At 37.5% G+C, this 15,406-nt stretch overlaps 1 protein-coding gene across 1 annotated transcript; it reads left to right on the forward strand.

The window, feature by feature from the left end:
- Positions 1–1,183: 1,183 nt before the first annotated feature.
- Positions 1,184–14,879, forward strand: LOC139130422 (juvenile hormone acid O-methyltransferase-like). Its single transcript, XM_070696211.1, has 5 exons — positions 1,184–1,254; positions 4,274–4,482; positions 8,172–8,482; positions 13,875–14,010; positions 14,703–14,879. The coding sequence occupies exons 2-5, from the start codon at positions 4,308–4,310 to the stop codon at positions 14,846–14,848; spliced, it is 768 nt and encodes a 255-aa protein (XP_070552312.1). The 5' UTR covers positions 1,184–1,254; positions 4,274–4,307; the 3' UTR covers positions 14,849–14,879.
- The last annotated feature ends 527 nt before the right edge of the window (positions 14,880–15,406 follow it).

Consider the following 15,406-nt stretch of genomic DNA (forward strand, 5'->3'; position numbering starts at 1 on the left):
AATATCCAAATATACAACAATAAAAAGGGACCTGGGAATTTAGCAGTTTAGAAAATTAGCAGCAAACAAAAATATAAAAGTAAACAGAAAAACCAGAAAACAAATTCCATACATGTCTATCAACTGCTTTTAACGATATTCACAAGAAGAATTGTTCCAAAACAGTCTGACCCGAGTAAGGGAGCCGTCATTTCTACGGCCTTGGGGGATTGGAGGAATTTCAGCGGTAACTCCAGAATTTCGAGTAAACCCCCCCCCCCCCACCGCCAACCATGGTGAACTTGAGTAACTCCCTTAATTTTTAACACAGACATTTTGACTGAACCCCCCTCATTTAGAAACTTAAATATCAATACAGTTATTTGTAAAATTTACAAAAATGCAGCAATGGCAATGACCTTTCAAATCCTTGTGTACCCTGCCAGATTATCTTTTGGGTATTTCATGACGGTTGAAAAAGGTGAGACCAACGAAAACAAACTGAAAGTGACAACAAAATAAAATCTCAAGCTATAACCAGTATCCAACCATATAGTATTGTTTAACTTGGATGGGCATCATGATAGGGTTTTTACTGACTGGACAGAATTTGAAAGTGTGTGTGTGGGGGGGGGGGGGTCACGCGAGAGGCTGAGGGGGAAGTGTCAGAGGAGAGTGTCCCCTGTCTTGCGTGGAAAATTTTGAGATATTGATGTGGGCAATGGTGAAGTATAGTACAATATAAGAGATGTTTTTGATTTGTGTTTTTACTAAGTAAAACTGTTAGAACACCCCAAGGGGAAGAGCACAACAGGGAGATGTCCCGGCCCCCTCTCGCATTGAAATTTTGAGAAATTGATGTGTGCAATGGTGCAATCCGAGAGGTTTTTCAATTTATTTATGCACTAAAAATTGAGTACCCCCTTCTTACTCTCCACATTTTCGGCAAACCCCCTTCTAGCTTTTACTTTTTTGAGCGACCCTTCAAATTCCTCCGACCCCCTAGGCCGTAAATAGTCCCGGAGAGAGAGAGAGAGAGAGAGAGAGAGAGAGAGAGAGAGAGAGAGAGAGAGAGAGACTGTTCTAAGTCCGTATTTTAAACACTGTGTATACAGGGCGTGACACTCAAAATCATTGTTCTGAAGGGGAAACTGATGTAATTTTTATACATAGCGCCCTCACAGTTGGCCATCTCCTTTCAGACAGTTCGAGGGCATCTGAAATAGACAACAACGGCCACGGCAGACTCCACAAAATACACACAACATTCTGAAGGTGGGTAATCTAAGTCACGGTCGTACCGTGTCTTAATTTGTGTTCATGTCACATGAGGGGTTTCTTACCATTATAGCGTTGAAAAGGCCGGTTCATGGGCTCAGTGAAATCTAAGCTAGCATGTCTCTGTAAGACAAAATCCGGCCAAGTTCACTGTGCCCTACTTGTTGGTAGTAAATAATCCTTTTGCAGACAATCGCATGACATCTAAACTAAAACATCCCTATAGCTAAACATTTAACGTAATTGCAAAATAGGGCCTAATAGTAAAAAATCAGTATGTGCAAGTTATGGTGGAAAGCATTCATAATCTTGAAACACGATTGGAACTAATTTTTTGATAATTGGATGGTGAAGTAATGTCTGTTTAATCTGCAAATGTAAGCTCATCTGCTTTTCTTTTTAAATGAAATACTTGTTTTTATGAGTAATTTGTAATATGGCAACATTCAGCTATAGAGCACCTAACATTTTTGAGAAATTTGAAAAATATGAAGATCCAATTATCCCAAATTAGTTCCAAATGTCTTTTGACTAGCTGTGGGTCCCTACCTGTGGTGATTTCAGATGAAATTCCTACCTTTTACGGACTTTTACGACTTTTAGCGGCGTTAAAAGTCGTAGAAGTCAAAACCAGTCAGTAAAAAGCATGAATCCCGTCTGAAAACACAGTACAGCTATGGCCCCACAGCTGTACCTTGACCCACTTATCGGTAGCGACGTATTGACCGCGATCATAATAAGGTAGCGACTCAATTCACTGAGCCCATTCAGCGGGCCTATTCTTTGTTATACTTGAGCGCAGAGGGGTTAAACGCGCCTTTTCCCGCAGGCTACACTGGTAACAAAACCCTCCTGTGGCTTGAACATAAATTAAGACACGTATATTGACTAAATTTAAATTTATGGATTGACTGAATTGCAATTGTCAGCAATGTAAGAATACATAACGGTGCAGATTGTGCTGATGGGCCGAATACTGAATATAATAAGATGTAACGTAAACAATAGGTTTGAGTCGATACAAAAGCAAAAGCTCTGAAAAAGTATCAAAGTTTCACGCTTTGTAATATTGTTTACTTAAAGACGTATGGTCGGAATATTTGAAACCGTCATACTTTTGAATTTTGGATTTTTGAATTCCAGTATAATAGAATAATCAAAAGTTAAGATAAAGATGAAATTCCCCATGCTTGATTTTCTACAAAGCAACTGGCGATGAAAGTTACTTTTATCGCGAAAATCACTTTAAAATAATAAATGAAACTATCCCATCATACAATTGCACGAAATTAAAACTTGGAACGGTAAATATTATTAATTTAAATATAGGTGTGAATTAGTTTCAATATTTCTTTTTAACAAGAGTTGCCATTATGACAACAAAAACTTTAGAAATTAAAAGTTTTGTCGACGCTGCTGACGAGTACGATCCTTGTTGACAGTTCATCATGCATGAGAGTACCACAAGTTACCTGTTGACGAGTTTTAACATCTAGGTTGTGAATTATATCGAGCAGAGCCATAAATGAGCCGCAAAATTCCGACTAAACCACTGAAAATACACGACATAGAAGGTGCAAATATAATTGTTCCCATTTGTAAAGTGACTTACCCGAAGAACTTACAAGCGACAGAGAGATTCATCGAACGTATTGTCCGATATGTCAGTATCGTCTTTATGCTTGCTCCTCTGAGAGTCCATTTTTTACACTGTAGCTCGCAAAACATATGCATCCATGACCACTTTAGGGACTGGTCAGTTTCTTCGGCCGGGGAGTGTCACCCTGTTTTTGACTTTGGTGATGGCGGGGGGGGGGGGTCACCATGTTTTAGAAATGCCCAATAGGTGGGGGGTCAGATTGTTTTTGAATTTCGACACGGACACATACCTGCCTAAAATGCATTGTGCAAGCCACAAATTTCATCATTTAGTTGCATTTTTGGCGCGCCCTTCGGGCGCGTAACTTTAATAATAATAAGACATTTTTTCAGAGCCCCCTCCAAGCGCGAAACTTTAATATATCAGACATATATATTAGAGATATTTATATGTTTAATTTTTTCAGCGCGCCCTTCGGCTGCATTACTTTAAAATATCAAACATATTTTTCAGCAAGCCCTTCAGCCTCATGACTTTCATATAGCAGACTTATGTATCAGACGGTTGAAAAAGGTATATCATGGTCGCACTGTAAGTAGAAGTCGCTTAGTCACTTCGTCATCCATCATATCAGTATTTCATGTCGTCATATCATAACAAAGAAGCATCAGTTCATCAAAGCTAAGTTTTCTAGTGTACATTAAAATGTCATGCTTGCACTCGAAGTCACCATGCAGGATTGGTATGTTGTCATCTTATCATTTGTTGCTAAATTATGACATAACAGCACTGCAGTATCTAATCATATCAATATGTTATAATGCCTTTCGGCCATTGAGTATTGCAATTTTAAGTAGGGTCATTGTAGGATCATATCATTATCGCACTGCAGTATTACATAGGCGAATTTTGGTAGTTATTCTACGCCAAGAAATTACCGTAAAGTCATATAGTATCTGTGTCATAACAAAATTATTCTGCTTACTGTTAAGGTATTGCATATTAGCCAAAATGATCACATTCGTTAATCATGCAAACTATAGCCTCCTTCACTGATCAGCTCTACACTGTCGTGAACATTCTGAGCTATGAGTGGAACAAAAAAGATGCACAAACATGCACACAGAAAGACATTTTTGACAAGAGCCACCACCTGACACATAACATTTTGTATTTTTCACGTGTCCACTGTATGTGATGTGTAATTTTTAGCCTTTTACAGACTCGTGAATTAATGAATAGATACATAACGTGGTACAGACTCGTGAATTAATGAATAGATACATAACGTGGCGAATGAATAAAAGTTGACGCCTAAAAGACCAAAATGAGTACATGTATATTAAATCATTAAAATATATGCTGGCTTCAACCGCTTGTTCACTTTTCTTTTCTTTTTTTTCTTATATTCCTCAGTAACGATTGAGATACAAGACACCACGGGTGAGCCATGAATTTCAGTCGTGTGAAGACATATTCTTCTATTTCCTATGCATTTGATCTGCAGTTCATGGAAGACATCTCTCAGGCAATGCCATTGAATCAGAAAGATGTTTTACTGGACGTTGGCTGTGGGCTGGGCATTCTCACAAAACTTTTGTCGAAGCGTGTTGGAAAAGTGAAGGGTAAGAGTCAGTCTAAAATCTAGATTAAATGATGAATATTAATCATTATGTTATGCATAAGTGTAAAAAAATCGATGTTTGTAATAGCATAACGTACAAACCTTAAGTACAGTGATGACGAACAACATCTTAAAGGAAACTCCTTGAGACAGTCCTCTCATATCCATTTTTGAGGTACACCATATAATATGCATGTTTCTTAGAATTTACATACAAGGAGACCTGATCAGGTTATTTCATATCCTATGAAACTAATATTCGAACCCTTAAGTCAGTTGTCTAAGATATATACCTGTAAAAGGGATGGTAATTGTTTTAAACCCCCCTGCTAGGATCCAAAGGACTGCAGACTGCAGTTTGACTGCAGATAACAAATGCAGATTTTTGTCAAACTGCAACTTGAAAGTAAAAAATTACCTTAAAAGATTTGTTTTATTGATGAAAAAAGCGCGCAATAGCATTTAGTCGTAATGTTTGACCAATAGGAATTAGACAAGAAACTTTCTACGCTCATCTGCCTACGTTTATACTGTACAGTTAAGAATGTTCTTGAGCTTTTCAGATCTACTTTTATTCCAAATACTGAAAGCTGGCAGATCTTTGTTTGATAGTAAACATTAGTGGACCATATATTTCTGATACAAACCCGCCACACCCATATATATATATATATATATATATATATATATATATATATATATATATATATATATATATATACATATATACTTGTTTAGTTCAAGATCAGCTGGAGTAGAGTGCTCAATACTAGAGTAGAGCTAAATACACAGATGAGTTGATCAGGATAATCTAAAATATTACATCTCCACTACAAATTTGTTTCGTATAGGCTGCAGAGCCGCCTACACTCATCGGGTGGCTGTGATCGACTGAAACTTTAGGCGGGAAACGATTTCTTTTGTTTTGTTTTTGTTGGCACCTGTTTGTTGCAAAAGGTTGAATAAATAGTGACTGCAAAAGAGAAATTTTCTCCTGTGTCTGCAGGTCGATACTAATTCGATTCTATTGTTGAGGGAGCACATTTCTGGATATCTGAGGAGTATGAATTTCTCGTGGAGGCACAGATTGCATTTTTTTGTGACGTTGGAGTATGGATTGCATTGCTTTATTATTTTCCAGTCAATCCTGTATTCTGTCTTTGCATCTTTCAGTGACCAGATGTGCTTGCTCAGTTCGGTGCTGTTTCTGTATTTTGTGTTGCGGAATGATAGCATGTGGTTATTATATCTTGTTTTGAATGGAGTCTCCGTCAGGCCGATGTATGTTGCGTGTGTATTGTTGTCTTCTCTGGTGACCGTTGCTTGGTAAACCACGCCCTCGGTGAGGCATTTTCCTGGCAATGGGCATTTGCTCTTTTGTCTGCAGTTGCATTCTTTATTGGCGATGGTGGCGGTTGTGTTCTTGTTTTCCATTTCCTTGGCAAGTACTGATTTGTTGTGTGAAGTGATAATACTTTGCATGTTCGGCATACAGCTGTAGCTTAGTTTGAGTGTATTCCTGTTGAATATCTTCCTGAGTGGATGATCGTGGCGAAACATTTGTCGATTAAATGTAGAAATTTGCGCCCGATGTTGGTGTTGACGCTATTGTCAAACGGTGGGTTGAACCATATGATGTTTCGTGTTCTTGTGCGTTTTTCCTGTTGTTGTACGGGTTTGAAAGTGAGTTGGTGGTCGTAGCCGCTCTTTTTGAGTGCATCTTGGTATGGTGTGATGGCTGAATCGAATGTTTGTTTGTCTGATGATATGCTGGTCAATCGTTTGTTGATGGATTCTGGTATGTTGCGGATGATGGAAGGTGGGTGGTTGCTTCTGTGGTTGACGTATAGCGGGATGTTGTTTGGTTTGGTGAAAGGCTTGAAAGTTTCAGTCCGTAGGTCGAAGGTCACGTCCAGGTAGTTGACAGATTTCTTGTTGGTTTCTATGGTGATTCTGAAGCCGTGGTCTTTGAAAACTGCGCATATTTGTTTCTTTATGTTCTCCATTTTCCTAGGTGGTTCGTTAAGTGCAGCCAGGCCGTCGTCTCTGTAGAGGCCTGCCTTGTCTCCGCATATCGGTTTAAGCAGTGACAGCAAGTAGGCCCCTACAAGCTCGCAAGTTTCTGCGCCGTCGAAACTGCCCATTGTCACATCAAATAGTGTGTCTGTTGTCTTCTTACACCAGGTTGTGTTGTCATTGAAAAGCAGTGATTTCTTTGCTTGCAAGATGATGTTTCTCTCTTCGGCAGTGATCGTGTTGTAATTTGATGCAAAGACCAATGCTTTTTTCAGTAAATCCTCTGTTATTGATGGGTAAAAGTCAACTATGTCAGTACAATCACTTTTACAGAACAACATAACAAAATCATACAAGAAAGCCCCGAAAAATACAAAACCCAAAATAGTGAAAGAGGAAAAAAAGATTGCAGAAAGCCTTGAGCTTAACGACAGGATTGATGCCATCGCAGAAAAAGACGCTTTCATAACACTGAAAGACCACAAACCAAATTTCAGCAACAACCCAGTATGCAGACTGATAAACCCATCAAAACCAGAAATCGGCATCATCAGCAAAAAAATCCTCGAACGGGTGAACACAAATATAGCAAAGAAAAGCGGGTTGAACCAATGGAAAAACACGCAATCTGTCATCAACTGGTACAAGGCGATCCCCAACAAATCCAAGCACACATTCATCTGTTTTGACATATATATATATATATATATATATATATATATATATATATATATATATATATATATATATATATATATATAATATATATATGTGTATGTGTATATATATATATACACACACACACACACACACACACACACATAAAGACAGAATACAGGATTGACTGGAAAATAATAAAGCAATGCAATCCATACTCCAACGTCACAAAAAAATGCAATCTGTGCCTCCACGAGAAATTCATACTCCTCAGATATCCAGAAATGTGCTCCCTCAACAATAGAAACGAATTAGTATCGACCTGCAGACACAGGAGAAAATTTCTCTTTTGCAGTCACTAATTATTCAACCTTTTGCAACAAACAGGTGCCAACAAAAACAAAACAAAAGAAATCGTTTCCCGCCTAAAGTTTCAGTCGATCACAGCCACCCGATGAGTGTAGGCGGCTCTGCAGCCTATACGAAACAAATTTGTAGTGGAAATGTAATATTTTAGATTATCCTGATCAACTCAGTTGTATATATATATATATATATATATATATATATATATATATATATATATATATATATATATATATATATATATATATATATATATATATATATATATATATATATATATGTATATATATATATAATATATATGTATGTGTATATATATATATACACACTCACACACACACACACACACACACATATATATATATATATATATATATATATATATATATATATATATATATATATATATATATATATATATATATATATATATATATATATATATATATAAGGCACAGGAAGATACGCATAGGCTGGAAAAAGTCTGTCGTGTGTCTGTCCTGTCTGTCTGTATGTATGTATATTACACATGTATGGAACGATGCATGTATGGATGCCCTGTCTCTCTGTCTGTCTGTCTCTGTCTGTCTGTCTCTCTGTGTCTCTCTGTGCTTCTGCTGGTTTGTTTATCCGGATTTTTTGTTGAAACAGCCTTTGACAACTCCCCTGAGATGATCAAAGAAGCCAAGGAAATCTCCAAAGCTGAGAACATAACCTACAGTGTCGGCGATGCTACAAAGCTCTCCACAAATGAAGAGTACAGAAATTCGTTCGACAAAGTCGTCGCACACTTCACCTTGCACTGGATGAAGGATTACAAGACTGCCTTGGAAGGTATATACCAGAGTTTGAAGCCAGGTGGTCAGTGTTTTGTGGACACGGGACATCAAAGCCCTCAGATAATCAACACCATTACACTTCTCAACTGCTACACAAGTCCAAAGTTGGAAACATTTATGAAGGTAACGCCTTATGTGCAACTGCATGCTTTCTTTACCCCAAATATACCGATATTTGAAATTCAAAGGGGCCGCCATCCCCATTCTAAGTCCGTAGAAATGAGAAAATTTTCGATTTTTACAAAAAAAAAGATGAATATTTTGTGTACTCCAAGAACTTCAAAACGAGTTGTCAAACCTCGAGCGGCGCACTCTAGCTTAGGGACTGGACGTAAATTAGCAGGGGGGAGGGCCTGGGGGATTTCGTAAGAGAGTGACCAAAAATTTATGACCCTCCCCCACAGCAAGGCTGAAAAATTTATGACCCTCCCCCAAAGCAAGGCTGAAAAATTTGTGACCCTCCCCGTGTTTCAAAAAAATAGAATATTACAAATTGATCGAATCTTCAACGATCAAAAATTGAGGTGGGGATTTACAACACAGGGCAATGTAGATGGATACCAGCAAGGGATGTCTGCAAATTTCTTATTTGCTTCTGCTTGTGACAAGAACAAATCTAGATATGGATGTCAGCCTTACCTAAGAATACTTTCAATGACATAGTGTCAGTCCCATTTGACCAGCATGGTTAAAACTAATCTTGTACAAAAAATCTCGATAATTCTATGCTACAGATTTTTCAGTTCTTTTAATAATAGGGAAACCCCTGATTTCTCTGCCTACACAATATGCATTTTGATTGTTATGATAATGGTTTAATATACTGTTTAACTCTTACACTGTTTAACTTAGTAAACCAATCACCAGATAAAGGAGTACTGGCATTCTTGTTTCCAGTGTGGTATGGGTGGATTGTTCTGGGGAACACCATAGGATAAACTCTATGATTAAATTAATTCATTGTTTGATTTTCTGCACAAGTTTGATGAAATGCTCTATTTTCCACTTTGTCAGCACACTTGTAAATGTGGAACAAACCACAAAAAACAGTTAAAGACTTCACAGGACATAAAAAAATGACACCATGCACTGCTCAAGTGTCATCAAGCTAGGCTGATAAACTGAATCAATACAGAGCATATTATGCTAAAATACAGCAGCTAATACTGAAAAATTCTGAAATCTTATGAATTTATGTAACTCTGAACTGCAAAGTAAACAACAAAACCAACATCTTGTCCATACACCATTGTTTCAAATTACAGTGACTGACAGCTGGGCAAAACTAACAAAACAGCAAACATGGAATTTAGCCATTTTCATTGGCCGTTAAAGGGCCAAAGTCACTCATTTTTGACAAAATTTTGGTAATTTTAATTTCCGTTGAATATATATGCTTTTCTGCGGCTCACTGAAATGGGCTTAATTGCAATCTGTGGTTGTCACAGCTCAACTCATATGCATGCATGGATATAACATGTGGTCACTTAATAATTTAATTTAAGGTATGTACCAAAAATTGTCACTGTAAATTTCCCATGTTAATGTGACTTATAAAAAGTGAGAATTGAATTGCAATAACCAGAGAGTGAGCATATTTCAGTGAGAATAATCTATCAAAAGAAATTTAAATGGCAAAATAATGTCAATAATGAGCAACTTTGTCCCTTTAACTTTTTACATATCTAGTAGAGATTCTTTTCATTCAAGTGTCAAGCAGCATGACCATTGCACTGTTGAAGTATTAAAATGGTGGCAATGAATATTTTTATAATTGGTACATTGACAAGATAGTACTGTAAAATGTTGACAAAAATAGCTTTGTCCAAAGTATCATAATATTAGCCATTTCTGAACAGGGATGTAAGATTACACCACCATGTGAACTCACAAATATTTCCAATATGAAAGTGCAGTCCTCTGCTGAGTGTTGAATCATGTACCGGTATGTTGTACACCATGGAGGTAGACACCAAGCATAGCATTATGTGAAAAGGTTAAAGTCTTGGTACTAGATGACCACTAAACAAGATTGGCAGTCCACTTGTTTCAAAGCTATTTTAAAACTTTCCTCTGGACCTATTTCACATCATATTTGACCCTCTGCACTTGACCTGCAAGCTTGGTACGTACACGTATTCTGGAAAATGACAGTAATTTCAATGTCATTTTAAGTCAGAAATTCGTCACGTAAGTCATTAATTTCACTCAGTTATTTCTGCCCGTTCTTCCTGACTGTCAAAATTGATTGAGGTCTATTAGTATTGAAAGTACTTAATTTAATGATGATTTTCACCTATATGTTTCACTTGCAACTTGACTAAATTGTCACTACTTCCAAGTGTGACCGTGAACATCATTCTAAAAATATTCAAATACCTTCAACGCATACAAGTTTGTTTACAAGTTTCGCGCTGTACCAAGAAGTTCTCTGGACGTACACTGTACATTTTAGCCTATCATTTTCAGGAAATAAAGGTCTGTATGATTGACTCTTTGGCTTATGAAAAATATATTAAGGATCAGAAGGATGTTGATATTGCAATTCATAAGTCTCGGTGTTGTTTTCCCCAGCAGGAGCGTATTAGTATCACCTAGCTCTCCATGGCAGGGCTGTGTGTTACCAGCGCGCGTTACAGTATACGGCCTCTTACCACACAACTGACCACAGGCCGTATAACGCTGGTAACGCACAGCCCTGCCATGCAAAGCTGGGAGCTACTACACTCTTTTGGTAGTACCGTGGTATCATATATTGCTTTATGTAGCTGCAGTTCCGAAACTGAAGGGTATGCCTTTTTTCGAGTTTAAGCTTTTAGATTTTAGGGTTTGATCAAGTTGACGTCCTACCTAAACAGCAGTCCAAATATTGAGGTAGAACGGCAATGTGTACCACCGTCGCTACGCAAAGACTACTTACCCCAAAGAGCTCTCTCTCTACGGGTGCATAGGCCTTCGCGTCGCAACTGTGGTTGCACCTGTGTGATGAGTATGCCATCGTTGGAGGCAATCAAAGCAACTAATAGCTGAATACTCTTACCATTCTCGTAGGGCTTAGACTGCTACACCAAGTCAATGGCATACATAATGTCAAGTAGGCAGTAAATATGTACCCTTTCACTTTGGCTTTGAACTGCAGATGTGGAATGTTATAATTCAACAGGCTGTCCAATAATTCCAATAATGAATGCCCAAATTGGCTCATAATGGAATAGAGCACACTTATACTCCATTAAGAGTGATTGTGATAAGTAATGCTCTTCAAATGTTTTCTTTTATATTAATGCACATGCATGTGCCTGCCATTTTTTCTAAAGAATTATAATTTAATATTTATCAAAATATCAATGAAATTCATAATTTTGGAATGTATCACATTGACAATTGAGGGAATACTGGAAACACAATGTGACACTGATCTCCATAACAATGATATATGGTCATGTACAATGTATTGAGCAGTTCAATCTCTACATGGGGAGGAAATATGGGAAAGTACAATGTATGTTTAAAATGTGTTCCTGGTACAGATATAGAACTACGATACATGTGTGCATGACCCCATTATTCACTGGATTTTATAATATTCATGATAGACCTGTGTAGTCAGAGAACTGAAAATACCTGTACATGTGCTCATTGCACTCATATCAAATCCAGTTTTACAAAATTTACTATTGTGTTCCAGTAGACAATGAGAAGTTTTGGTCATGTTGCCCTGTTTGTGGGGAAATGTCAACAGAAAGGCTGTGCCAATTCAAACAATAATTTAAGCAAACAATTCAAAGTATGGTCATGGATTGAATGCTATAGTGTGAAATTATGGTGTTTTAACATTGACAATACTTTGTCAATTTTTGTGCCTTGTTTCTTTGCATTTTAAACATATCACAGAAAACAGCCTAGATAATAGAGGATAGACTGATCCTAATTTGACACAGAAGTGGCAAACACTATTTCATGACCAATCAAGTCACCATATTCTGAAATGACATTGGGATATCACCATATTTAATCAAGTTCAATCTGAATACGTGATCAACACGGCTGATTCACTGTATAAATTACCAACATTAAATTTCAACAAATGTCATATATCCTGCCATCACAACACAAATGAACACAATCCATTCCAAAGATAGTACCGACGTGGTAGGCCAATATAAACTTGAAAAATGCCACAAGTAGCCATACCAATCAGATGGCTGTACCTAAATATTTACGTATACTAAAATCACTTTTCCGGAATCAAAATTATTAATTATCACACCAAAGCTTGCTCTTAATTTCAAACAATAGTATCTCTAAAAACTAACATTCATGTACCTAAAAAGTGAATGATGCAGGGTGGAGCTTGGCCTTAAACTTTAAAGGGAAGTGGCTTATGAATGAGAGGGAAATTTTGTTGATCAACAGAAAATGGAACGAGAAATAATATTGTCAAATAGTTATAGGTTCAAGATTGACTACATCAGTAGAACAATGTAAGATATTGTGGTAATATCCAGCAGTGTTTTTGTTAAGGGCGGTACCTAGGTAAATGTTACCGGGGTTCCCCGGTCATTTTACCAGGGTTAGCCTTGGTATATCAGTGCAGTCATACTAGCGGACAACAGAAATTTTACCAGGGTTCCCAATGTTCCCCAATCTTAGCAAAAACACTGTCCAAAAACACTACCGGTACATGTACACTGGGCAGCCAGAGTGCCACCGGTTAGCTGAGGAACAATAGATTGGATTTGCTATAAACATTATGGCGATAAGAATAGCAACAAGAGAGACAATCCTACTTAAGATAATGGTGGGAAGAAGATACACAGAGAGGTGAGAATGAGCACTTAATAGAAAGTAAGAGGCAGTGTGCGAGTGATGTCATGTGAGCATAATTGTCTATACAAACAATTTGCTTTCTACCTTTAGTGCACCGACAACAAGCCCAAAAATTTGTGACCCTCCCCCTTAGAGGAGCTCAAAAAATTGTGACCCTCCCCCAAACAGAGGCTCAAAAATTTGTGACCCTCCCCCAAATCCCCCCGGCCCTCCCCCCCTGCTAATTTACGTCCAGTCCCTTACGGCAAATATATTTTTACTAAATATCACACAGTCTGGATTTACAGCTGAAAACAGATCCACAGATTGTAAAGTCGCATTATGTAATTATGTCACATCTGAAATCATACAGCCGAAAATTTGGGATACTTTGCAAAATTATTTCAGTGACATTCAAAATTAATTGCTAAATTTACTACAAATCAAATTTACAATAATTTGCGGCGAAGCTTTCAGCATATTCTTAACAGGTGTAGGCTATGCCTGAAAAAAGTGGTGGAAAGAGAGTCTTCTACGTATTTAGAATGCATTTAATGAAAAAAAAAACACTGCAAAACATAAGCTATCGTAAACGACACGTAAATTGCACAAATTGTGTCTCAAGATATGACCCCACCAAATCTCGCGGACTGCAAATATAGCTGCCTACAGAAGAGGCTGAGGCTCATCTTTTTTTATTTTGCAGGGATATGTGCATGCTTACTACCCTTTCGAGGGGACTGCTGATAACTTCAAGCAAATGCTGGCTGATATTGGTTTTAAAGATATCGAATGTAAGCACACCGTAATCGCGAAGCCCATAAAGTACAATGAGGCCAAAGGTAACATTGTAACATACTGCACATTCTAAATATACAGCAGGCTTAACGTAATTTTGATTGAATGCATTTAAATTGTGTGGAACAATTTTCTGTTTAGGAATTTCTTTATCGGATATTGTGCCATATGAGTCGGTACATTACAGAATACAGTATGGTATGCTGCTTGAATGGGGTTGACCATTTGTATTATGTCACGGGAGGGGGGAGTCAAGGCAGGGGGCAACGATCTCCTGCTGCGGATGCATGGACACCTGTGTGTCTCTATTACAGGCCTGTAGACTGAATCAAAATAAGGCTTCAGTAGCCTACATGAACCAAAAACTCCACCGAATAACACCATAAATATAAGACCTTTCTTCAAAGGTAGAATAAATTTGCAAATAAACTTGGGATTCACCAGCCACTCCATACCACTTTTTAGCATAAATATGACCATGTACCACAGCAATCCGGCCAAATCAAGTTTTTAATTTTGATATAAAGCCTCGTCGTAAAAATCAAATATGCAAACGAAATTATTTTTTATTTGCATGCTACGCCGATCTAATCGATACATCGATATATATACTTATTGTACAGAGAGAGAGAGAGAGAGAGAGAGAGAGAGAGAGAGAGATTTATGCTAAAGTTGAAACACCCGACGATTGTAAACTTATTTAAAATACATGTGCGTAACCTAATCTATATCGTAGAATTTTACCCAAACTTTATGGGTCAGCTGGGAAGATTTCCAGAAGATTGCAGAGAAGAATACATAGAAGAGGCCGTGAAGTATGTGTGGGACACTGGCCACAAAGATGACCAAGATCATAACTTCTCTTATTTACGCTGTCGCTAGCAAATAATACACGAAGTAGGATACGTAATTCAACCAGGTGATTTTTCTGAAAGTCCTGCGAATACAAAACGTGTGTAACAAAAATTAGCAGTGTTTTCAAAGGGAAGAACGCCCTTCAATGACCAACAATGCTATCCTGTTGTTTTCGATTACATGTGCCTTAAAAGAAGGCAAAAAACAATTCTTAAAAATCTCTTGTGAAATACAATAGAACAAAATTCATATTTTCCTTCATCACACTGGACGCTTACACGACATAATATGAGCCTTTAGGACAGTAGAGTGAACGAAATGTACCACCAGAATATTACAAACATAATAAGTCCATAAACTTGTATCTCCTCAATTAATTTTGTGACTCGTCGGGATCGTGAAAATGAAGAATTAACGCAAATCATCACTTAAGTTTCTTCTCATTGATTTTGTATTAAAATGTCACTAGAGGCCGAAAACTGCTTTTGTCGGCCAGAAGAGAAATATTTGTACACTTTTTTCTTTCTCAATTTCAGAATAGGACTTAGCCGTACACTGTAAGTTTAGAAGACGAAGCTGACGTAC

This window comes from Ptychodera flava, chromosome 4 (genome assembly GCF_041260155.1).
Source record: "Ptychodera flava strain L36383 chromosome 4, AS_Pfla_20210202, whole genome shotgun sequence".
In the NCBI taxonomy this organism is placed as follows: Eukaryota; Metazoa; Hemichordata; class Enteropneusta; family Ptychoderidae; genus Ptychodera; species Ptychodera flava.